General features: G+C 46.1%; 1 protein-coding gene across 1 annotated transcript in view; it reads right to left on the bottom strand.

The window, feature by feature from the left end:
• Positions 1-7556: 7556 nt before the first annotated feature.
• LOC143761061 (IgGFc-binding protein-like) overlaps positions 7557-25983 on the bottom strand; it is a 94256-nt gene continuing 75829 nt past the window's right edge. Inside the window, exons 2-3 of the mRNA XM_077249079.1 lie at positions 8503-9711; positions 7557-7561 (exon numbers count right to left, since the gene is read on the bottom strand). Coding sequence (XP_077105194.1) covers positions 7557-7561; positions 8503-9711 — 1214 coding nt within the window. The remainder of the gene's footprint in view (positions 7562-8502; positions 9712-25983) is intronic.

The raw sequence follows: 25983 nt of genomic DNA, 5'->3' as shown, positions 1-25983 counted from the left end.
AGAGGAAACTCTCCTTCAGGCCCTGGGATCCATATTTAAGTGTAAAATAAAGAATTAAAATAAAAAATATTGATATACTCACCTGTCCGGTGCCCCCTGCAACTTACCGAGGGAACCGGCGGCCTGCTTTGGTTAAAATGAGCGCGTCCAGGGCCTTCCGTGACGTCACGGCTTTGTGATTGGTCGCGACGGCCCATGTGACCGCCACGCGACCAATCACAAGCCGCGGACGTCATTCTCAGGTCCTAAATTCCTAGAATTCTAAATTGTAGGAATTTAGGACCTGAGAATGACGTCCGCGGCTTCTGATTGGTCGCGTGGCGGTCACATGGGCCGTCGCGACCAATCACAAAGCCGTGACGTCATCTTAAGGTCCTTCACGCGCTGATTCTTAGGAAGGAAGGCTGCCGGAAAGAAGCAGGGCGCGTCCGAGGGTGAGTATATTCCTATTAGGTATATACTCACCCTCGGCTTCTTTCCGGCAGCCTTCCTTCCTAAGAATCAGCGCGTGAAGGACCTTAAGATGACGTCACGGCTTTGTGATTGGTCGCGACGGCCCATGTGACCGCCACGCGACCAATCACAAGCCTCGGACGTCATTCTCAGGTCCTAAATTCCTACAATTTAGAATTCTAGGAATTTAGGACCTGAGAATGACGTCCGCGGCTTGTGATTGGTCGCGTGGCGGTCACATGGGCCGTCGCGACCAATCACAAAGCCGTGACGTCACGGAAGGCCCTGGACGCGCTCATTTTAACCAAAGCAGGCCGCCGGTTCCCTCGGTAAGTTGCAGGGGGCGCCGGACAGGTGAGTATATCAATATTTTTTATTTTAATTCTTTATTTTACACTTAAATATGGATTCCGATACCGATTCCCGATATCACAAACATATCGGAACTCGGTATCGGAATTCCGATCCCAGATTCAGAAGATCGCCGACCTCATGGCCGACCCCACACAGGGGTCGGGTCAGGTTTCATGAAACCCGACTTTGCCAAAAGTCGGCGACTTCTGAAAATGGACGACCCGTTTCGCTCAACCCTAGTGACAGACAATGCTCATATTGACACAATCTTGATAAATGTTTGTTTATTTACTTCACAAACAGTTCGAAGCCTCTATATGTTTGCTGTTTGTCATTGTAAAACATTAAGGTTTACTGAAACTATGCCAGTGGTGGTTTCATCTAAATCCTTGTGGCTTTCATTTTCTAGGGGTTTATGGCCCCTCGTCTGATGAGTCCATGATATCTGATATCTCAGTTTCATCCAACCTTGAAAGCTGGCCACTTGAAGCTGTGGGTGAAACTAGAGTTACAACATAGTGTAAGTCACTATATAAGACCAGAGAAACATGACTAAGGGTAAGTTCACACAGGACTTTTTTGCTGCTTTTTTTTGCTGCTTTTTTTTATGCTAATTTAGGTGCGTTATTTTGGTGCGTATTTGGTGCGCTTTTTGCTGCAGATTTTTGCTGCAGATTTTTGCTGCAGATTTTTGCTGCTTTTTTTATGCCAATTTTCAGCTGCTAGGACACCTCACAATGGCTCTTCACACCTTACTACCAGGAACTCCCTCACAATAGATCACAATCAGGACACCTCACAATGGCTCACAATGGCTCTTCACACCTCACTAACCACACCCCTAAGCTCTTGGCTGTGAGATCACTTCCTGCTGGCCATGATTTTCTGCACAAAAAACTCAGCAAATAATGCTACATGCGTTTTTTCAGCGTTTTTGCAGCGTTTTTTTCATCACCCATTCAAGTCAATGGGTGAAAAAACGCTGCAAAAACGCAGCAAAAACGCTGAAAGAAGTGACATGCCCTATGTCCAAAAAAAGCAGCAAAGCAGAAAATACTGATCAAACAAAAAACCAACGTGTGTGCATGAGATTTCTGAAATCTCATAGGCTTTACTGGTACTATAAAAAGCAGCTGAAAATTAGCATAAAAAAAGCAGCAAAAAAAAGCAGCAAAAAAGTCCTGTGTGAACTTACCCTTAGACAGATGTCAAAACTGGGGTACCTGTACATGTACAGTGTGCTGATACCTGCATAATTGGGGACGCCCATGCAGTGTAGGTAATCTCCCAGGGGTTCTCTGTCTTGGTGTTACTTCTCTGATATTCCAAATGGATTATGTTTAAAAGCCTCTTGGTGATGATCTAAGTATACTGTATGTAGTTAATCTTCATATATACGTAATCAGTATATGTATTTAATCGTTATATGTACTTATTAACCTAAAACCTGACCTAACCTAGACCTAAACCTAACCTAAAATTGCATTGGATTGCAAGTATTAGCCTTATTTAAAGCCGTATCTGAACCTAGGGGCTCCTTCTCACTTGCGTGAAATACGGCCGAGTCTCGCAGGTTAAAACCCGGCTCTGCCGCCGGCACTCCAGAGCGGAGCATGCGGCCGCACAGCAATACATGGGGCTACACGCTCTGCTCCCAAGTGCTGGCGGCAGAGCCGGGTTTTAACCTGCGAGACTCGGCCGTATTTCACGCAAGTGAGAATGAGCCCTTAGTGTTAAAAACAGGGCAAATAAAATTGTCAAATTCTCATGTAAATAATTCTGCAAAGAGGGAACCATCATACCATTAAAAAATACGTGTGGATTTTCATGGGCACATCAAAAATGTGGATTCCAAGGCATAATGTGGTGCATATGACTATGCAGCAGGGCTCGCCTTGCTGCCAATGTGTAAAACAAAGGAGTACAGGAGTACAAAATGCACATTGTGAAGTGGATTTTCCTGTGGCCATCCAGTGCCTGGGTCCAAAGGCTTATTGAATGGCATATGACTTGATAGCAGGGCAGGCCTTGCATTCAATGCAACATTTTGTGAGGAAGCCTTCCTGTACTTCTCGTGAAAGGAGTATTGTGGTGCATCGTAATTCTTGGCAGCCCAGCCACTCACTGCATAGGCAATAACAGCTTAGGAGACCCACTGTGTAATAATGGCCCTTTAAGAAGATTAATGCCGCCTGATGCCCCTCTAAAAATAGGCTCTGTGACTTTAAAAGTCGCCCCTTCATAAATGAAACAAGATGGATGGGTCTGCGTATGTGTCACAGACCACATGGCCAGCTAAGGTTGTTAAATGTTTAAAGCCTTAAAGGTCTCCAGAATCCGACCTTTTCTCACCTTACTTACCTTTCGACTCTTACTGTCGCTCTTATTCATTCCCGTCTGGACTACTGCAACTCTCTTCTAATCGGTCTCCCTCTTACCAAACTTTCTCCTCTCCAATCCATCTTGAATGCGGCAGCCAGGGTCATATTTCTGTCCAGCGGCTTCACCGATGCCTCCATCTTGTGCCAGTCATTACACTGGCTACCCATTCGCTACAGGGTCCAGTATAAACTCATCTCTCTCACCCACAAAGCTCTCCACAGTTCTGCACCGCCTTATGTCTCCTCTCTCATCTCTGTCTATCGCCCTACACGTGCCCTCCGTTCTACAAATGACCTAAGGCTAACATCCCCCGTAATCTGAACCTCGCACCTCCGTCTCCAAGACTTCTCTCGTGCTGCGCCAGCTCTCTGGAATACACTTCCCCAGACGATCAGACTGATACCTAGCCCCGACCTATTCAAGCGCGCTCTAAAAACCCATCTCTTCAAACAAGCCTACCACACCAACTACTCAGTAAACTAACTGTGCCCAGTTCACTCCTTCCAAATATTATTCTAAATCTGCACCCTACTATTCATCTGTCTCCACACCCTCCATGCACATGATAACTATACTTGATACTTGACTATTGCACTTAACCACACGGGCTGATGACCGGATCATGCAGCTTTTATATGAAAATCCCTATTTATTATAATTGTCTAAGGGTACTTCCGTCTTTCTGTCACGGATATTCATTGGTCGCGGCCTCTGTCTGTCATAGAATCAAAGTCGCTGATTGGTCCTGGCAAAACAGCCACGACCAATCAGTGACGGGCACAGTCCGGCGGAAAAATGGCTGCTCCTTCCTCCCCGGAGTCAGTGCTCGCTCCATACTCCGCTCCAGTCTGCCCTCACACAGGGTTAGTGGCAGCGGTAACGGACCGCGTTATGCCGCGGTGTAATGCACTCCATTACCGCTGCTATTAACCCTGTGTGACCAACTTTTTACTATTCATGCTGCCTATGCGGCATGAATAGTAAAACAATCTAATGTTAAAAATAATTAAAAAAAATAAAAAATCGTTAGATACTCACCGTCCGTTGGCCCCCGGATCGACAACAGGCCTTTCCCGCTCCTCCCAAAGCTCCGGTGACCGCTCCATGCTGCGATCTCGCGAGATGATGATGTAGCGGTCGCGCGAGACCGCTACGTCATCATCTCGCGAGACCGCAATGCACTCTTGGGACCGGAGCGGGCGAGGAGCGTCGCTTGGATCCGGGGGCTCCGGAAGGTGAGTATATAACTATTTTTTATTTTATTTCTTTTTTTTAACAGGGATATGATGCCCACATTGCTATATACTGCGTGGGATGGGTAATATACTACATGGGCTGTGCTATATACTACTTGGCTGTGCAATATACTACATGGGCTGAGCAATATACTACATGGCTGGGCAATATACTACATGGGCTGTGCTATATACTACGTGGCTGGGCAATATACTACATGGGCTGTGCTATAGATGTGTCAATATAATACATGGGCTGTGCTATATACTACGTGGCTGGGCAATATTCTACGTGACTATACAACGAGGCCTGCGCAACATACAACATGGGCTGCGCAATATACAACGTGGGCTGCGCAATATACAACGTGGGCTGCGCAATATACAGCGTGGGCTGCGCAATGTACTGCGTGGGCTGCGCAATGTACTACGTGGGCTGCGCAATATACAATGTGGGCTGCGCAATATACAACGTGGGCTGCGCAATATACAGCGTGGGCTGCGCAATGTACTACGTGGGCTGCGCAATATACAATGTGGGCTGCGCAATATACAACGTGGGCTGCGCAATATACAACGTGGGCTGTGCAATGTACTGCGTGGGCTGCGCAATGTACTGCGTGGGCTGCACAATGTACTGCGTGGGCTGCACAATGTACAACGTTTGCTGCACAATGTACTATGTGGGCTGCACAATATACTGTGTGGGCTGCACAATGTACAACGTTTGCTGCACAATGTACTATGTGGGCTGTACAATGTACTGCGTGGGCTGCGCAATGTACAACGTTTGCTGCACAATGTACTATGTGGGCTGCACAATGTACTGCGTGGGCTGCACAATGTACTGCGTGGGCTGCACAATGTACAACGTTTGCTGCACAATGTACTATGTGGGCTGCACAATGTACTGCGTGGGCTGCGCAATGTACTGCGTGGGCTGCGCAATGTACTACGCATACATATTCTAGAATACCCGATGCGTTAGAATCGGGCCACCATCTAGTTTATTATAATTGCCAGACCTGAAATAACAAGCACTTTTCACCTATTGTGTCCCCCCATTTCCTTGTAGATTGTAAGCTTGCGAGCAGGGACCTCACCCCTAATGTCACTGTTTAAATTGTCTTAACCTGTATTGAATTTGTCTGTACAAGTCCCCGCTTAATTGTAAAGTGCTGCGGAATATGTTGGCGCTATATAAATAACAATTATTATTATTATTGTTATAAATGTTACAATGACATTTCCCAGTGAATGCATTTGTAGTGGTTGAATGCAATGTTAAAGTTGAAAAACGCTTCAAAAACGCTGCGTCTAAACTAAGCCTAAGAGGGAGAGGAAATGTTCGGTCTGGGGTGAAATATTCGGCCTTACAGGCAAGTCATGAACCTGCCATGGATGGACCTTGTCAGATTTTCAAGCAAAACCTGTTTTGGTATTGTTTTAGTATGGTTTTGTGGCACCGGGAAAGTTGGCCTGAATCTTGGAAAACAATGACTACAGCTGTGACCTAGGAGTCAGGAATGCTTCCAGGGGCGATCCCCATGAGGTCCCTGTGTCATTTCAGCAGTGTTTCCATCATTGTCAGACGTTTTTAGACCTTAAAAAGACCCCGAGGGGGGGATCGATCGTGGTAAAAATACTCGGGTCTCCCATAGACTTACATTGGGCTCGTTGTTCTGGCCGAGTACCCGAGGATTCCAATCTGCTCGACCCGAGCAACGAGCACCCGAGCATTTTAGTGCTCGCCCATCACTACTCATTAGGCTGTGTGCACACCATGCAGATTTGCTGCAGATCCGCACTGTCATTTACAGTACAATGTAAATCAATGTCTAAAAATAAAAGCTGTGCACATGGTGCAGAAAAATCAGTGCGGAATTGCTGCGGATTTCAAAGAAGTGCATGTCACTTCTTTTGGGCGCATCTGCAGCGTTTCAGCACCCCTCCATGATAGAAATCCGCAGTGGCAAAAAATCCGCACAAAATCTGCATCAATTCCGCGGAAAATCTGCGGCTGCGGATTCTGCCAGGAGATGCAGATTTTGTGCAGAAAATTCTGCACCACTTTTCCTACGTGTGCACATGCCCTTATGTTTCTGTCTTTGGTGTAATCTGAAGTCAGCATGAGGTAGGTGATAAAACACTGAATTCAGTGATGTGTCACTTACCAAGCTGTGTACTGTTATTTACTTACAATGAAGGTTTTATCACCAGGACCTTATCACTGCTTGGACTACAGCAGTGCATGAGACTTAGTCTAACTCCGCCACCTCTTGTGATAGGCAGCTCACGATCTATAGTCTATAGACAATGTACATACAGAGCTTGGTGTGGACGGGGTAAACTGTGGTGTGGACGGGTAAACTGTGGTGCAGACGGGGGCAACCTTCTGAGCTCTGCTTCATCCTATTTCTAAGAACAATGATTGTGTCACAACTTCTGCCCCCAAGAAACTAAGTGACACAGCCCTGGAATCATGGTGTGTATCTTGCAAACAACCGCCAAACTGGGCACATGGCGGGTGAAAGTTCAACTATGCCATGAGGATGAACGCGGGTGTCATGTAAAAGACAGCTATGCCTTACAGTCCCACCAGGTCTGTCCTGATGAAGAGGTCCGGCGTAACCTTGAAACACGTAGATTTCTAAACCTGTTACATAAATGTCTTGTTTTTAAGGATATTCCTCTCGGCAGCCCATTAGTGATACCGCCTCGATTTTCCTTTCACCAAGTGTCGTCTTCCCGACCGGTCACAGCAGCGGATGTATGCTATTCATGTGTTGCCATTAAGCATCTCAGCAAGGTGAGTGGATCTCTCCTTTCCCTGACACTCGTGTGTTCTGAGATAAGACCCTATTGCGCTTTGTTTCTTCCTAGCTCCTTTCCACAGCCCTGGAATCCTGGTCCCTCACCTTATATTATGCTACTGTGGCAGCCCAGGAGTTCAGGTACCACAGTGGTGCTGCCTTCCTCTCGGGGAGGGTAATGCCATGCCTGGAGACAGGAGGGATCCCTTTGGCAGGTAAGTTGTACATGCAATTCTGACTTCAGGCCAGGAGGGGGAGCTCAAAACCTGGTTTTAGGGGAACTTCCCTATATCTATCCTGGTCTGGAGGAGGAGTTAGTTTAGTCTGGGAGAGACATGAGAGAGTGAGGGAGCACAGAGGAGTGATTAGGAGCTTGAGGAGAGCCGTGATTGAGCCCCTCAGAGCTGAAGCGCAGAGGCCGGGCACCGGGAGCCCGAGGTCATGTTGTTCTCCAGGATGCACGGCAGAACCGGAGGGCATAGGACTATACGTAAATCGCCCACACCACACCTGAGGTACAGCAGCATTCTAGAGCCTGAAGTCACCGTACAAAGAGACCCCAGAGGAACGGCTCAAGCTGCCTACCATGCAGGCACTGTCCCAGGACAGGAGAGAACGAGGTCCTTGTTAGGACACTACAGATAGCAAGGCACTAAAAGACCAGCGCAAAGTGGAAGGCTCCCAAACTGACCTGTCAAGGGGGTTTCTACCTGTCTTCAGGCTGCCTGGACTCCATCTACACCTGTTGCCTGTACCCTGGTCTGCTACCATCAATAAACCAGGTAAAGACTGCAACCCTGTGTCCTTAGTTTATTTACTGGCAACCCACCATCCTTGCCCACTACACTGGGAGCCCTGGGGACCCCGCTTCACCTGTGGGAAGCATCACCATCTTGCTGCACTAACATCACCCCAGAGGACCCCATTAAGCAGCGTCGGTCCCCTCTGACCGAGAACCACAGGTGGCGTCATGAATACAGACTTTACTCACCAAACCCTTAAAAGACTATTCCCCTTTTAGCTTGAGTGCCCAGGGCACGGACCGGGTCGCAGTCACTGTGACATCCCCTTTAAGTGCGACCAGACCCGGTACCGAGTACCCCAAGCCCTGGTGGGTGACTCACTACCATCAGATTACATACCAAAAACCTGGAGACAGAATCCCTTTAAGGATCAGCTGAAATTGCGGGAATCTATGGTACACTCCTCAGGTGTATTATGGATCCTTGTGTATATTGAATGTAGGAATATAAAGCAAGACTTACCAGTAAAGCTGTAGGACATCGCCCAAACCTCTTTTTTCGAGAGCTGCTGGATGTAGTGAGATCCCATGGAAACTGTCACTTGCACCCAGGAATATTTCCAGGGTTTGAACATAGTGTCATCCCAGGTGGCATTTGGTGGGAATGAAAGTCCATCCATTGTCACTCCGCGTGTTTGACCAGAGATGGAAAGTACCTGCACCAAGGTGGTCAAACGTGAAGGAGCGTGCACCAGCTGGCTTGTTTGGAACATGGAGATCGGCATCACAATGGACATGAAGGGTTTAAGCAATGTTCCTCCATAATCAGCACTTCCAGAACAGATGATGACAACCATCACATCATGGTCACTGTCTATGTAGAGAGCAGAGGTGCTGATCGGCTGCGTTAATACCTCTCCCTGTCCTAGGCTCTTGCTGGCCACTACACCAGACGTGTTATAAACCTTCACACTAGTGGATTGAGAAGCGATAACATAGATGATATCGTCTTTTCGGAGTGGAACAGAAGGTGGAGGAACAAGATAGGACTTATCCCAGCTGGAGACTGGAAGCAGCTGCTCGTACATGTAGCCGTAGTTATACCGGGGATAACGCTGAAATATTTGATGTCCACTTAAAACCACAATAGGTTTGTCGGCCTGGATGAAGGATCCTGTAAGGTCGCCCCCATACATCTGGAATTGAGCAGCCTGGAACACTGGGAGTTTAAAGGTCATGGAGCTGCCAGAGGACAGGGACATTCCTCCGAACATTACTGGCCCACCTTGTAAAGTGACAGTCACCGAGGTTTCTGTGTTCAGGCTCAATATGGCAAATTGTGAGTTACCGGGAAGCGCAGAGTCAGGGGTGATGACATAGTACTGCAAATCTAGAAGCTCCACTGGGTACATGTAGGCATAGTCATAGCCATCAGTGGCCCACACCTCACTGATAACACAAATGCTGTCATTGGCAGAGATAAGAACGATCCCAGATGGGGAAATATCACTGCCAGCCAGCATGGCAGAGCTAGGCAGCGTGACATTCATCATCTCACCCTGCTGAAGGGTGTAGTTTTGGTAGAAGCTGGTGCCCTTCACTGTGATGTTCACCAATGTACAGCAACTGAGACCATGGAGGACAAGATTAAACTGGGTGTAGTAGGTTCCTACTGGTAGCACTTCCAGGAAACTGGTAACAAACTGCTCCCCCATGAAGACTGAAGATGAACCTGAAAAGAGAGAGCAGAAAGACACAACTGTGAACTGGATGCCATCAGCAGCCGAAAATCATCATCTGAATCTGCCATCACCACATTGCGCTGATCATTAATGTAAATGTCATTATGCAGTATGACATTAATCCTGAGACCCCGATCAATCGCACAAATCACCATTTTTCAGACCCTCACAGGAAATCAGTGACATGGAGGTCCATAACATCAGCCATATCCTCACAGGAGGTCAATAACATCAGCCATAATCTCACAGGAGGTCAATAACATCAGCCATAATCTCACAGGAGGTCCATAACATCAGCCATATCCTCACAGGAGGTCAGTAACATCAGCTATATCCTCACAGGAGGTCAATAACATCAGCCATATCCTCACAGGAGGTCCATAACATCAGCCATATCCTCACAGGAAGTCTATAACATCAGCCATATCCTCACAGGAGGTCAATAACATCAGCCATACCCTCACAGGAGGTCAATAACATCAGCCATATCCTCACAGGAGGTCCATAACATCAGCCATATCCTCACAGGAGGTCCATAACATCAGCCATATCCTCACAGGAGGTCAGTAACATCAGCCATATCCTCACAGGAGGTCCATAACATCAGCCATATCCTCACAGGAGGTCAATAACATCAGCCATAATCTCACAGGAGGTCAATAACATCAGCCATAATCTCACAAGAGGTCCATAACATCAGCCATATCCTCACAGGAGGTCCATAACATCAGCCATATCCTCACAGGAGGTCAATAACACCAGCCATATCCTCACAGGAGGTCCATAACATCAGCCATATCCTCACAGGAGGTCAATAACATCAGCCATATCCTCACAGGAGGTCAATAATATCAGCCATATCCTCACAGGAGGTCAATAACATCAGCCATATCCTCACAGGAGGTCAGTAACATCAGCCATATCCTCACAGGAGGTCTATAACATCAGCCATATCCTCACAGGAGGTCAATAACATCAGCTATATACTCACAGGAGGTCAATAACATCAGCTATATACTCACAGGAGGTCAAAAACATCAGCCATATACTCACAGGAGGTCAGTAACATCAGCCATATCCTAACAGGAGGTCAATAACATCAGCCATATCCTCACAGGAGGTCAATAACATCAGCCATATACTCACAGGAGGTCCATAACATCAGCCATATCCTCACAGGAGGTCCATAACATCAGCCATATCCTCACAGGAGGTCCATAACATCAGCCATATCCTCACAGGAGGTCCATAACATCAGCCATATCCTCACAGGAGGTCCATAACATCAGCCATATCCTCACAGGAGGTCCATAACATCAGCCATATCCTCACAGGAGGTCCATAACATCAGCCATATCCTCACAGGAGGTCTATAACATCAGCCATATCCTCACAGGAGGTCCATAACATCAGCTATATACTCACAGGAGGTCAATAACATCAGCTATATACTCACAGGAGGTCAAAAACATCAGCCATATACTCACAGGAGGTCAGTAACATCAGCCATATCCTAACAGGAGGTCAATAACATCAGCCATATCCTCACAGGAGGTCCATAACATCAGCCATATCCTCACAGGAGGTCAATAACATCAGCCATATCCTCACAGGAAGTCTATAACATCAGCCATATCCTCACAGGAGGTCAATAACATCAGCCATATCCTCACAGGAGGTCAATAACATCAGCCATATACTCACAGGAGGTCCATAACATCAGCCATATCCTCACAGGAGGTCAGTAACATCAGCCATATCCTCACAGGAGGTCTATAACATCAGCCATATCCTCACAGGAGGTCAATAACATCAGCTATATACTCACAGGAGGTCAATAACATCAGCTATATACTCACAGGAGGTCAAAAACATCAGCCATATACTCACAGGAGGTCAGTAACATCAGCCATATCCTAACAGGAGGTCAATAACATTAGCCATATCCTCACAGGAGGTCAATAACATCAGCCATATACTCACAGGAGGTCAGTAACATCAGCCATATCCTAACAGGAGGTCAATAACATTAGCCATATCCTCACAGGAGGTCAATAACATCAGCCATATACTCACAGGAGGTCAGTAACATCAGCCATATCCTCACAGGAGGTCAATAACATCAGCCATATCCTCACAGGAGGTCCATAACATCAGCCATATCCTCACAGGAGGTCCATAACATCAGCCATATCCTCACAGGAGGTCCATAACATCAGCCATATCCTCACAGGAGGTCCATAACATCAGCCATATCCTCACAGGAGGTCCATAACATCAGCCATATCCTCACAGGAGGTCCATAACATCAGCCATATCCTCACAGGAGGTCTATAACATCAGCCATATCCTCACAGGAGGTCAATAACATCAGCTATATACTCACAGGAGGTCAATAACATCAGCTATATACTCACAGGAGGTCAAAAACATCAGCCATATACTCACAGGAGGTCAGTAACATCAGCCATATCCTAACAGGAGGTCAATAACATCAGCCATATCCTCACAGGAGGTCCATAACATCAGCCATATCCTCACAGGAGGTCCATAACATCAGCCATATCCTCACAGGAGGTCCATAACATCAGCCATATCCTCACAGGAGGTCCATAACATCAGCCATATCCTCACAGGAGGTCCATAACATCAGCCATATCCTCACAGGAGGTCTATAACATCAGCCATATCCTCACAGGAGGTCAATAACATCAGCTATATACTCACAGGAGGTCAATAACATCAGCTATATACTCACAGGAGGTCAAAAACATCAGCCATATACTCACAGGAGGTCAGTAACATCAGCCATATCCTAACAGGAGGTCAATAACATCAGCCATATCCTCACAGGAGGTCAATAACATCAGCCATATCCTCACAGGAGGTCAATAACATCAGCCATATCCTCACAGGAGGTCAATAACATCAGCCATATCCTCACAGGAGGTCAATAACATCAGCCATATCCTCACAGGAGGTCAGTTACATCAGCCATATCCTCACAGGAGGTCAATAACATCAGCCATATCCTCACAGGAGGTCAATAACATCAGCCATATTGTCACAGGAGGTCAATAACATCAGCCATATACTCACAGGAGGTCAGTAACATCAGCCATATCCTCACAGGAGGTCTATAACATCAGCCATATTCTCACAGGAGGTCAGTAACATCAGCCATATCCTCACAGGAGGTCCATAACATCAGCCATATCCTCACAGGAGGTCAATAACATCAGCCATATCCTCACAGGAGGTCAATAACATCAGCCATATACTCACAGGAGGTCCATAACATCAGCCATATTCTCACAGGAGGTCTATAACATCAGACATATACTCACAGGAGGCCAATAACATCATCCATTTCCACACAGGAGGTCCATAACATCAGCCATTGTCATGTCGGACGCTGTTCAGACCAGGTCGTTCGACAGATAGCGGTAATTCCGCTTTTGACCACTATTTGCTCATTGGCGTCGGCTACATTTTGTCTAGCTGTTCCGGGGTTAATTTACCTGATCCTCGGATTGGAGGCTGGGCCATGCCCATTGCCTTTAAATAGTTCTCCTGATCATTGGGCGTCACCGATTATAGCTTCTGTCTTGTGCGTTGTTATCTCGGTCTGAAGTGGAGAGCTGGTTGGTGGAGATTCGTTGCTGGTGGTGTATTTTCCTTAGTCTTATTTACTCCTTCCTATATTTGTATTTATTTTGCCCTGCACATTTATAGTGTATTCCTGAGTGACTGCGGCGTGGTGTATATTTTCCTTTATCCTTGTCTGTGCTAACTGTGGGTATTGGTGTATTACTTCTTCACTGGGTGGTGGGCAGAGGTTTCAGCCTAGGGTTGAAACAGGAGACAGGGCGAGGGTCGAGGCCTAGACATGCACACCATCAGTGTAAGCTCCAGGTAGAGGGTCAGTCAGGATTTCCCTAGTCTGAGGGAAATTGCAGGGGCCCGGGTTATTAGCTCTCGCTCACCTAGTCTTCCCGTGACATTATAATCGGCCCAACAACAAAAAATAAAAAAAAAAAAAAAGGGATTTCTTTTTTTTTCTTTTGTCATGGATCCCATGACTTCCATAACCCGCCAGTTGGAGGCACTGTCCCTACAGGTCACTGAGTTGAGGGGGGCAGTTCAGCAACAGGGACTAGCAGTATCTAATGTGCAAGCTGGAGCGACAGGAAGAGTTGCTGAGCCTAAATTCCCTTTGCCTGAAAAATTTTGGTGGGGAACGCAGTAAATTTGTTTCTTTTCGTGAAGCTTGCAATTTATATTTCCGTATGCGCCCGATCTCCTCGGGTAATGAGGCTCAGCGTGTGGGCCTGGTGTTGTCATTGTTAAGTGGGGATCCCCAAGCATGGGCGTTTTCTTTGCCATCTGATTCTGCTGCATTTGACTCTGTGGAGAGTTTTTTTTCCTCTCTTGGAAAAATCTAGGATGAACCTGACAGAATGGCTCTAGCAGAATCTAAGATACGCACTATTCGCCAGGGTAGTGAAACCAACCACCAAAGATAGGCACCCACCAGAAAGTAAATGAGCATGGGAATGAGTTTAAAAAATGCCTTTATTAATACAATTGGCAACAATTACATAATAATAAAATATATATATTGTATAAAAATATATTAAAATTACATATAACTTGTATTCACACGGTCCAGGAAATATACGCTCTTAATTGCACAACCCCCAATGTAATAGTTTATCTTTCAGACTATGCATATCATAAAGTGCCAAAAGTAGAAAAATGGTGTTACACCCAATAAATAAATAAACTATGTGCAAAGGTGCTGTGCAAAAAAATGCAAAGGATGATACTTAAAAATGCTGTGCCATTAGTGCAAAAAAAGTGCCAAATAACGAGGGGTTAAAACAGCCCTATAAAAATGCTAAATGTGCCTGTCTGTGATCAGACCAGGTAGTGCCCAGCCTTTAGTAAATAATAAGTAACACAACAATGTGTGAGCAAAAATAGATTTTATATATACCTGGGGGTATGGAGACCTGGACCTGTGTGCGCCCGACGCGCGTTTCGGATTTGTATCCTTCGTCAGGGGTACAAATCCGAAACGCGCGTCGGGCGCACACAGGTCCAGGTCTCCATACCCCCAGGTATATATAAAATCTATTTTTGCTCACACATTGTTGTGTTACTTATTATTTACTAAAGGCTGGGCACTACCTGGTCTGATCACAGACAGGCACATTTAGCATTTTTATAGGGCTGTTTTAACCCCTCGTTATTTGGCACTTTTTTTGCACTAATGGCACAGCATTTTTAAGTATCATCCTTTGCATTTTTTTGCACAGCACCTTTGCACATAGTTTATTTATTTATTGGGTGTAACACCATTTTTCTACTTTTGGCACTTTATGATATGCATAGTCTGAAAGATAAACTATTACATTGGGGGTTGTGCAATTAAGAGCGTATATTTCCTGGACCGTGTGAATACAAGTTATATGTAATTTTAATATATTTTTATACAATATATATATTTTATTATTATGTAATTGTTGCCAATTGTATTAATAAAGGCATTTTTTAAACTCATTCCCATGCTCATTTACTTTCTGGTGGGTGCCTATCTTTGGTGGTTGGTTTCACTATTTTATTACAGTGGTTTCCACTGGTAATACTTCACGGTATACCCTGACCACGGTTATAATTTTATTGAGAATATTTTTTATAATTATTTAATTCTGTGGATCATTGAGGGGAGTCTGTGTTTAACAAACTATTCGCCAGGGGGAGCGAGTTGCAGAGGATTACTGTTCTGAATTTCGTCGCTGGGCGATCGATACACAATGGAATGATCCAGCATTGCGGAGTCAGTTTATTCATGGGGTTTCTGGAAGGGTTAAAAAAGCCCTTCTGATGTACGAGACTCCTGCTTCTCTAGATTCCGCTATGAGTCTGGTTGTCCGCATTGATCGCCGTTTGCATCAGGGGGAGCATGAGACACCGCCTATGGGAGAGGGTTTAGGTTCACGAGAGGTTGCTGCAGGTGAGCTCACGGAGCCTATGCAAATCGCAGGGGTGTCACATGTGAAGCGTCGAGCCCCTGAGCTCAGGAAGCAGGGAGCCTGTTTTTACTGTGGTAAAACTGGTCATTTTATTAACATCTGTCCTCTGCTGTCTAAGAAAAATGCAAAGGCGGAAAACTTCTAAGCTCAGAGGGTGTGGAGGAGACCAATCTGAGCTTATGTATATCCTCCATGGTTGTTTCTCAATACATGCTCCCTGCTAAGGTGTCACGATATGGTATGAAATATCATATAAGTTTAGTTCTCTTGCTAGCATGCGGTGGGCTAAGCCCCCCTTCTTGGAGTGATTCTGCAACAGCTTGTAGCTGCAAATTCCTGACTTTCAGCTCACAAGCCCTCATCCCCCTCGCCAAGGTATTTACGACTGGCATTTCCTGTAGTGGAAAGTGACCAGCTTTAACTGGATTAGAAACTTCCAGAATCCATGAAAGTCCTTTGTTCTGTTTTTGTAAGATATTAGGCCAACCATTTAAGATAGGAACACGAAAATATATATTCTTAATCTCCATCGGAGCATCTATCCAGCACTCTAAACATGAGCTTCTAACTCCATCAGGTAAAGAAGTAGGGATTTCTCTGTAAATATACATCCCAAATACGACATATTTCATCTCACTAGAATGCCAGCGATACTACGAGATGAATGCTGGGTGTGGTATGATTATGACATGTTCTGGAGCGAAGTTACGGGCCTCAGATATATTTAATGCACAGTTAGTAAAACTGAAGAGGTAGGAGGGTTTGGAAAAGCCAGCCCTTTCTGTGATGTCACAGGCTGTAGGTTTTAAGTTGCAACCAGGCTTCCAGGAGTCAGTTTTCCAGTTTTTTACCTGAGCTGTCTGTCTGCTGTCTATCCAGACCTACTGATGCATTTTGACGTATGGGAACTCCACTAGCCTGGTTGCCTGCAATGCTTTGAACACATGTAAGTGTTATTTCTCATGTAATCCTTGTTTTTTTATATAATTACTTTGTACATATTTGCAATTGTCTCATTTGTAACATCTTTGTAAAATATACCTTTTATAAACAGTGCATAAACTTTATGAGTATAATATTTCATACTAGTTCGTTCTTCCTGTTCTAAAACGTACCCTAAGTCTCTGAAGGGAATTACGCTACTGTTTTGGGTTAGCTTCGGATCCATTTAATCGAAGCTGGTGGCGGCACTACCGTGTGCAGGCCTTTGGGTGGCCTTGTAGCGACTGCGGCTTGATAATTATCATTCCTGCCTGAGCGGGAGTAGTTATCGCGTCGCTGCAGCGTGCCCAATAGCCAGTACATAGCAGGCAGCCTTTCTGGCGACTAATTACCCTAGGTGCAGTACCTAATCTGCCCTGAGTGTAAGGGGGGGCGCCAGAGAGCTGCAAGGTTTAATTGGAACTGTAAGCGGGATATTCATAGATCCCTGCAGTTCATGGTATATTGAGGAGCAGTGGGATACCTAAAATAAGCCCCTGCTGTAAACAAGAGGTCAATAGCCTTGTGTGTGTCTTTTTATCACACTGTGGAGTGGAGGGATCACTAAAATAAGCCCCCTGCACATGTGATAGCCGTCTGTTGGCCTAAAGTCACCCCGATCTATGACGTAGGGGTGACGGACACGGTGTGGATCCCAGACATATTGGTAGAAGCGGTCAGGGGTTCGTGACATAAGGTTTTTATCGCTGGCAGTGAGCTGCCAATTACTGTGTTTGTGGATAGTGGTCCAGCCACAAATCTCATTGATGAGGAGTTTGCGCGCACAGCAGGTTTTAGGATTGAAAAACTGTGTCATCCTATCCGCGTGGTCACCATCAATGTAGAACCAGAACACATGAGCTGCGCGCACAGTGAACAAGCCAGTAAAGACATGTTCACACCACCAAGAGACTTGAAAACACAAAAAAAGCACAGTAAAACCAAAACCACTCTGTTGCAAAAAAAATCACAGTGGACAGCAAGTGCTAGTAAAAAGATGGAAAAAACAGGGTATTTGGTTGATACGTTTTTTGCAAAAAATGTATATTAAGCCGCTGTACCAATCGCCAAGGTATACCCATATCACAGCAGTCCTAACTAATGAATGTAATCCCTATCTGATGTATTTAAAACCTGGTCATATGTACAATACCTGTATGAGCAGGATTCAGAAAAGGAATGTCCATGTGGACACGTTGGACAGAACGGCTCCTGTGCGCACAGCTCAAACAAGACTGGGGAGGCCTCCACCCCTCTTTTTTTGAGCTGTGCGCACAGGAGCCATTCTGTCCAACGTGTCCACATGGACATTCCTTTTCTGAATCCTGCTCATACAGGTATTGTACATATGACCAGGTTTTAAATACATCAGATAGGGATTACATTCATTAGTTAGGACTGCTGTGATATGGGTATACCTTGGCGATTGGTACAGCGGCTTAATATACATTTTTTGCAAAAAACGTATCAACCAAATACCCTGTTTTTTCCATCTTTTTACTAGCACTTGCTGTCCACTGTGATTTTTTTTGCAACAGAGTGGTTTTGGTTTTACTGTGCTTTTTTGTGTTTTGTGGTCACCATCAATGCTGCTCCTCTCTCTCAGGGGGAGATTACTGAATTTGTGGCTGAGGTGAAACTCCACATTGGGGTTCTACATTTCGAGCGGGTTACATGTAAGGTGCTCAGGAATCTTCCTGCCCAGGTGGTTTTGGGTTTTCCTTGGTTGTCCATGCACAACCCGGTAATTGACTGGAAAACTCAGGACATAATTCAGTGGAGCGAGTTCTGCCAAGAGAATTGCTTGGCCACATGTGTGGCTGCGGTGACTTCAAGCGTTCCGGAGTCACTTCTGGATTTTGTGGATGTGTTCTGTGAAAAGGGTTGTTCAGAGTTGCTGCCATATCGTCCCTATGACTGTTCTATCAGGTTTAAACCAGGGGCCAAGTTGCCAAAAGCAAGGATGTTTACCATCTCCGGTCCGGAGAGACAAGCGTTAAAAGATTATATTGCTGAAAGCTTGAGCAAAGGGCACATCAGGCCGTCATCCTCGCCGGTGGCAGCAGGGTTCTTCTTCGTGAAGAAGAAAGATGGCGGATTACGCCCGTGTTTGGATTTCAGGGAGTTGAACCAGATTACGGTTCGTGATCCTTACCCTATGCCACTGATACCAGATTTGTTCAACCAGGTGGCGGGTGCCAAGTGGTTTACCAAGCTTGACCTCAGGGGGGCGTACAACCTCATAAGAGTCCGTCAAGGTGATGAGTGGAAGACGGCTTTTAATACCCCTGAGTGTCATTTTGAAAATTTGGTGATGCCCTTTGGGTTATATTGTGTCTGCTTCTGGTTTTAAAATGGTCGCCGCTAAGGTGCAGGCGGTGCTGCATTGGGAACGTCCTGATAACATGAAAGCACTTCAGCGGTTCCTTGGGTTTTCTAACTACTATAGGAAATTTATCAAGGATTTTTCCATCATTGCTAAACCACTAAATGACTTGACTAAAAAGGGTACCAATTTCTCCGTTTGGCCTGAGGCTGCTGTGCGCGCATTTGAATTTCTTAAGAACAGTTTTGTTTCAGCCCCCATTCTTGTGCAGCCAGACGTATCAAAACCCTTTGTTGTGGAAGTCGATGCGTCTGAGGTTGGTGTGGGGGCGGTACTATCTCAAGGCTCATCTTTGAGTGGTTTGCGTCCGTGCGCCTATTTCTCCAAGAAACTGTCGTCCGCCGAACGTAACTACGATATCGGCAGCAGGGAGTTGTTGGCAATCAAGTTGGCCTTTGAGGAATGGCGACACTTCTTGGAGGGGTCGGTACATCAGGTTACTGTTATTACCGATCATAAGAATCTGCTGTATTTGGAGTCAGCCAAGCGTCTGTCCCCCAAGCAGACTCGCTGGGCATTGTTTTTCACGCGGTTCAATTTTGTTGTCACTTACAGACCAGGGTCTAAAAACACTAAGGCGGATGCTCTGTCCAGGTGTTTTCTGGGGGGTGAACCTCGGGAAGATCCAGTACCCATCCTCCAAAAGGGTGTTGTGGTTTCGGCTCTCACTACCGAGGTTGAGGCTGAGATTGCCGAGGCTCAGGAGGAGGTACCATCTGAGCTTCCCATCAACAAATCTTTTGTACCGCTTCATCTCCGCTTAAAGATTTTGGCGGAGCATCATGATGCTGTCCTGGCTGGACACCCAGGGGTTAGAGGTACCTTGGAGTTGGTGTCACGTCGGTTTTGGTGGCCCAAGATCCGACAGGACGTGGTCTCATACGTGTCAGCTTGTACCACGTGCGCTAGGGCTAAGACGCCCCGCTCCCGTCCTGTTGGCACACTACTTCCTCTTGAGGTACCTAGTAAGCCATGGACGGAAATCTCCATGGATTTCATCACTGATTTGTCCTCCTCAGCTGGAAACACGGTCATCTTGGTGATTGTTGATCGGTTTTCAAAAATGTTGCACTTTGTGTCTTTGCCTTCGTTGCCTAATGCTAAGACTCTGGCTCAGGTGTTTGTGCAGGAGGTGGTCAGACTTCATGGGGTTCCGTCTGACATCGTGTCTGATAGGGGTACTCAGTTTGAGGCAAAGTTTTGGAAAGCATTTTGCTCACGGCTGGGGATCAAGTTGTCTCATTCTTCGGCGTTCCATCCTCAGTTGAATGGTCAGACCGAGCGTATGAACCAAAATTTGGAACAGTACCTACGCTGCTTTGTCTCTGATAACCAGGAGGAGTGTTGTGAACTGTGTTTCTGGGCTACCTCTGGTGGTCACTAACGGTATTGTGTTAGGTATGTCTTGTTGCAGGCCTGAGCTCCAGCTGTGTCGTTAAGCAGCGGGTGTTTCCTATTTGAGTCTCCTCTGGACTCAGTCTCTTGCCTGGCATCGTTGTATCCAGACCTATTTGGTCTCCTCCGGATTCCTTTCAGTCTGCCTCATGCAAGAAAAGCTAAGTCTGTTTTGTACAATTTGGATCGTTTGCATTATTCAGTGTTTTTGTCCAGCTTGCTTTACATTTGATTTTTGACTCGCTGGAAGCTCTAGGGGGCTGATATTCTCCCTCCACACCGTCAGTCGATGTGGGGGTTCTTGAATGTTCAGCGTGGATGTTTTGTAGGGTTTTCTGGTAACCGCATAGTCCACTATCTATTTTCTGCTATCTAGACTATTGGGCCTCACTTTGCTGAATCTAGTTCATCTCTATGTTTGTGTTTTCCTCTTGCCTCACCGTTATTATTTGTTGGGGGCTTTCTATATCTTTGGGGTTCAATTTCTCTGGAGGCAAGCGAGGTCTTATTTTTTCCCTTTAGGGGTAGTCAGTTCTCCGGCTGGCTCGAGACGTCTAGAACCAATGTAGGCACGTTCACCGGCTACTTTTAGTTGTTTGTGTCAGGATCAGGTATGCGGTTAGCCCAGTTTCCACCTCCCTAGAGCAGTATTTATATTTTTGCTTTCTTGCCGGAATATCAGAGATCCTCTGCCATTGGGATCATAACAGAATGCCAGGCCAAAAGAAAATGTTTAATGCATCGCAGAAGCGGGATTAAAAAGAAGTTCTGAGTTTTTTTGTTTGTTTTTTTTTGCTGCAGTTTGCCTAGCTTCTTCCATCCCCTTTTTCTCTGAGTGGCTGAAACTCTGCTGCAGATATGAATATCCAGACTCTGACTTCTAGTGTGGATCAGCTTGCTGCTAGGGTGCAAAGCATTCAGGATTTTGTTATCCATAGCCCTATGTCTGAACCTAAAATACCTATTCCTGAGCCGTTTTTTGGAGATAGATCTAAATTCCTGAATTTTAGGAATAATTGTAAATTGTTTCTGTCTCTGAAACCTCGTTCCTCTGGTGATTCCGCTCAGCAAGTTAAGATTGTTATTTCCTTCTTGCGCGGCGACCCGCAGGATTGGGCCTTCTCTCTGGCGCCAGGAGATCCTGCATTGGTGAATGTTGATGCGTTTTTTCTGGCACTTGGACTGCTTTATGAGGAGCCTAATCTTGAAAATCAGGCTGAAAAGATGTTGCTGGTTATCTCTCAGGGTCAGGACGAAGCTGAGGTATATTGCCAAAAATTTCGGAAATGGTCCGTGCTTACTCAATGGAATGAGTGTGCACTGGCCGCAAATTTCAGAAATGGTCTTTCTGAAGCCATTAAGAATGTGATGGTGGGGTTTCCTATCCCTACAGGTCTGAATGATTCAATGGCTCTGGCCATTCAAATTGATCGGCGTTTGCGGGAGCGCAAATCTGTTAATCCTTTGGCGGTGCTGTCTGAACAAACACCTGATTCTATGCAATGTGACAGAATTCTGACCAGAGCCGAGCGGCAAAATCATAGACGTCAAAATGGGTTGTGTTTTTACTGTGGTGATTCAACACATGTTATCTCAGCATGCTCTAAACGTTTAAAAAAAGAAGTTAATCCTGTCGCCATTGGTACTTTTCAGCCTAAGTTTATTTTGTCTGTGACTTTAATTTGTTCATTATCTTCTTACTCAGTTATGGCTTTTGTGGATTCTGGTGCTGCTTTAAGTCTGATGGATTTGTCGTTTGCCAAGCGCTGCGGTTTTGTTCTGGAGCCTTTGGAAAATCCTATTCCTCTTAGAGGAATTGATTCTATGCCATTGGCAGAGAATAAACCTCAGTATTGGACGCAGGTGACCATGTGCATGACTCCTGTACATCAGGAGGTGATTCGTTTTTTGGTACTGCATAAAATGCATGATGTTGTCGTTTTGGGTCTGCCATGGTTACAGGCCCATAATCCAGTTTTAGATTGGAAAGCTATGACTGTGTCTAGTTGGGGGTGTCAGGGGATTCATGGCGATTCTCCATTGGTGTCTATTGCTTCTTCTACTCCTTCTGAGATCCCTGAGTTTTTGTCAGACTTTCAGGATGTATTTAATGAGGCCAGGTCCAGTGCCCTTCCTCCTCATAGGGACTGTGATTGTGCTATAGATTTGATTCCTGGTAGTAAGTTTCCTAAGGGACGACTCTTTAATTTATCTGTGCCAGAGCACGCCGCGATGCGGAGTTATATAAAGGAGTCTTTGGAGAAGGGACATATTCGCCCATCCTCGTCCCCTCTTGGTGCAGGATTCTTTTTTGTGGGCAAGAAAGACGGGTCTCTGAGACCTTGTATTGATTATCGTCTTCTGAATAAGATCACTGTTAAATTTCAGTATCCTTTGCCATTGTTGTCTAATTTGTTTGCTCGGATTAAGGGATCCAGTTGGTTCACCAAGATAGATCTTCGTGGTGCGTATAACCTTGTGCGCATAAAGCAGGGAGATGAATGGAAAACGGCATTTAATACGCCTGAGGGCCATTTTGAGTACCTGGTGATGCCTTTCGGATTATCTAATGCTCCTTCTGTGTTTCAGTCCTTCATGCATGACATCTTCCGGAAATATCTGGATAAATTTATGATTGTTTATCTGGATGATATTTTGTTTTTTTCTGATGATTGGGAGTCCCATGTGAACCAGGTCAGGATGGTGTTTCAGGTTCTGCGGGAGAATGCTCTATTTGTGAAGGGCTCAAAATGTATCTTTGGGGTACAGAAGGTTTCTTTTTTGGGTTTTATTTTTTCCCCTTCTACTGTGGAGATGGACCCAGTTAAGGTCCGTGCCATTCATGACTGGACTCAGCCCACGTCTGTTAAGAGCCTGCAGAAGTTCTTGGGCTTTGCTAATTTTTACCGTCGTTTTATCGCTAATTTCTCCAGCGTGGTTAAACCTTTGACGGATATGACCAAGAAGGGTTCTGATGTTGCGAATTGGTCTCCTGCGGCCGTGGAGGCCTTTCGGGAGCTGAAGCGTCGGTTTACTTCAGCACCAGTCTTGTGCCAGCCGGATGTCTCTCTTCCCTTCCAGGTTGAAGTTGATGCTTCTGAAATTGGTGCAGGGGCTGTTTTGTCGCAAAAAAGTTCTGATGGCTCCGTGATGAAGCCATGCGCCTTCTTTTCAAGGAAATTTTCGCCTGCTGAGCGGAACTACGATGTTGGTAATCGGGAGTTGTTGGCCATGAAGTGGGCATTTGAGGAGTGGCGACATTGGCTCGAGGGAGCTAGACATCGTGTGGTGGTCTTGACTGATCATAAAAATCTGATTTACCTCGAGTCTGCCAAGCGCCTGAATCCTAGACAGGCCCGTTGGTCGTTGTTTTTCTCCCGTTTTGACTTTGTGGTCTCATACCTGCCTGGTTCGAAGAACGTGAAGGCTGATGCACTTTCTAGGAGTTTTGTGCCTGATTCTCCGGGAGTCTCTGAGCCGGCTGGTATTCTCAGAGAGGGAGTAATTTTGTCTGCCATTTCCCCAGATTTGCGACGAGGGCTGCAAAAATTTCAGGCTGATAGGCCTGATCGTTGTCCATCAGAGAGATTGTTTGTCCCTGATGGATGGACCAACAGAGTTATTTCTGAGGTTCATTCTTCGGTGTTGGCGGGACATCCTGGGATTTTCGGTACCAGAGATTTGGTGGCCAGGTCCTTTTGGTGGCCTTCCTTGTCGCGGGATGTGCGTTCTTTTGTGCAGTCCTGTGGGATTTGTGCTCGGGCTAAGCCTTGCTGTTCTCGTGCCAGCGGGTTGCTTTTGCCCTTGCCTATCCCAAAGAGGCCTTGGATGCACATTTCCATGGATTTCATTTCGGATCTTCCGGGGTCTCGGAAGATGTCTGTCATCTGGGTGGTGTGCGATCGTTTTTCTAAAATGGTCCATTTGGTGCCCTTGCCTAAGTTGCCTTCCTCCTCTGATTTGGTGCCTTTGTTCTTTCAGAATGTGGTTCGTTTGCACGGCATTCCTGAGAATATTGTATCTGACAGAGGATCCCAGTTTGTGTCCAGATTCTGGCGATCCTTTTGTGCTAAGATGGGTATTGATTTGTCTTTTTCGTCGGCTTTTCATCCTCAGACTAATGGCCAGACCGAGCGAACTAATCAGACGTTGGAGACTTATTTGAGATGTTTTGTTTCTGCTGATCAGGATGACTGGGTTACCTTTTTGCCACTGGCCGAGTTTGCCCTTAATAATCGGGCTAGTTCTGCCACCTTGGTTTCGCCCTTTTTCTGCAACTCTGGTTTTCATCCTCGTTTCTCCTCGGGTCAGGTTGAACCTTCTGACTGTCCTGGGGTTGATTCTGTGGTGGATAGGTTGCAGCGGATTTGGAACCATGTGGTGGACAATTTGAGATTGTCACAAGACAAGGCCCAGCGGTTTGCCAACCGCCGCCGCGGTGTGGGTCCCCGACTTCGTGTTGGGGATTTGGTTTGGTTGTGTTCTCGGCATGTTCCTTTGAAAGTCTCCTCTCCTAAGTTCAAGCCTCGCTTTATCGGTCCTTATAAGATTTTGGAAATCCTTAACCCGGTGTCTTTTCGCTTGGACCTTCCAGCGTCTTTTGCTATTCATAATGTGTTCCATAGGTCCTTGTTGCGGCGGTACGTGGTGCCTATGGTTCCTGCTGTTGAGCCTCCTGCCCCGGTTTTGGTTGAGGGCGAGTTGGAGTACGTGGTGGAGAAGATTCTGGATTCTCGTATCTCTAGACGGAAACTCCAGTATTTAGTTAAGTGGAAAGGCTATGGTCAGGAGGATAATTCCTGGGTTGTCGCCTCTGATGTTCATGCGGCTGATTTGGTTCATGCCTTTCACGCTGCTCATCCTGATCGCCCTGGGGGTCTTGGTGAGGGTTCGGTGACCCCTCCTCAAGGGGGGGGGGGGTACTGTTGTGAACTGTGTTTCTGGGCTCCCTCTGGTGGTCACTAACAGTATTGTGTTAGGTATGTCTTGTTGCAGGCCTGAGCTCCAGCTGTGTCGTTAAGCAGCGGGTGTTTCCTATTTGAGTCTCCTCTGGACTCAGTCTCTTGCCTGGCATCGTTGTATCCAGACCTATTTGGTCTCCTCCGGATTCCTTTCAGTCTGCCTCATGCAAGAAAAGCTAAGTCTGTTTTGTACAATTTGGATCGTTTGCATTATTCAGTGTTTTTGTCCAGCTTGCTTTACATTTGATTTTTGACTCGCTGGAAGCTCTAGGGGGCTGATATTCTCCCTCCACACCGTCAGTCGATGTGGGGGTTCTTGAATGTTCAGCGTGGATGTTTTGTAGGGTTTTCTGGTAACCGCATAGTCCACTATCTATTTTCTGCTATCTAGACTATTGGGCCTCACTTTGCTGAATCTAGTTCATCTCTACGTTTGTGTTTTCCTCTTGCCTCACCGTTATTATTTGTTGGGGGCTTTCTATATCTTTGGGGTTCAATTTC

The sequence above is a fragment of the Ranitomeya variabilis genome, chromosome 1 (genome assembly GCF_051348905.1).
Source record: "Ranitomeya variabilis isolate aRanVar5 chromosome 1, aRanVar5.hap1, whole genome shotgun sequence".
NCBI classification, from domain to species: Eukaryota; Metazoa; Chordata; class Amphibia; order Anura; family Dendrobatidae; genus Ranitomeya; species Ranitomeya variabilis.
Note: the sequence above shows the minus strand (reverse complement) of the source record. Positions and strands in the feature narration are given on the sequence as shown.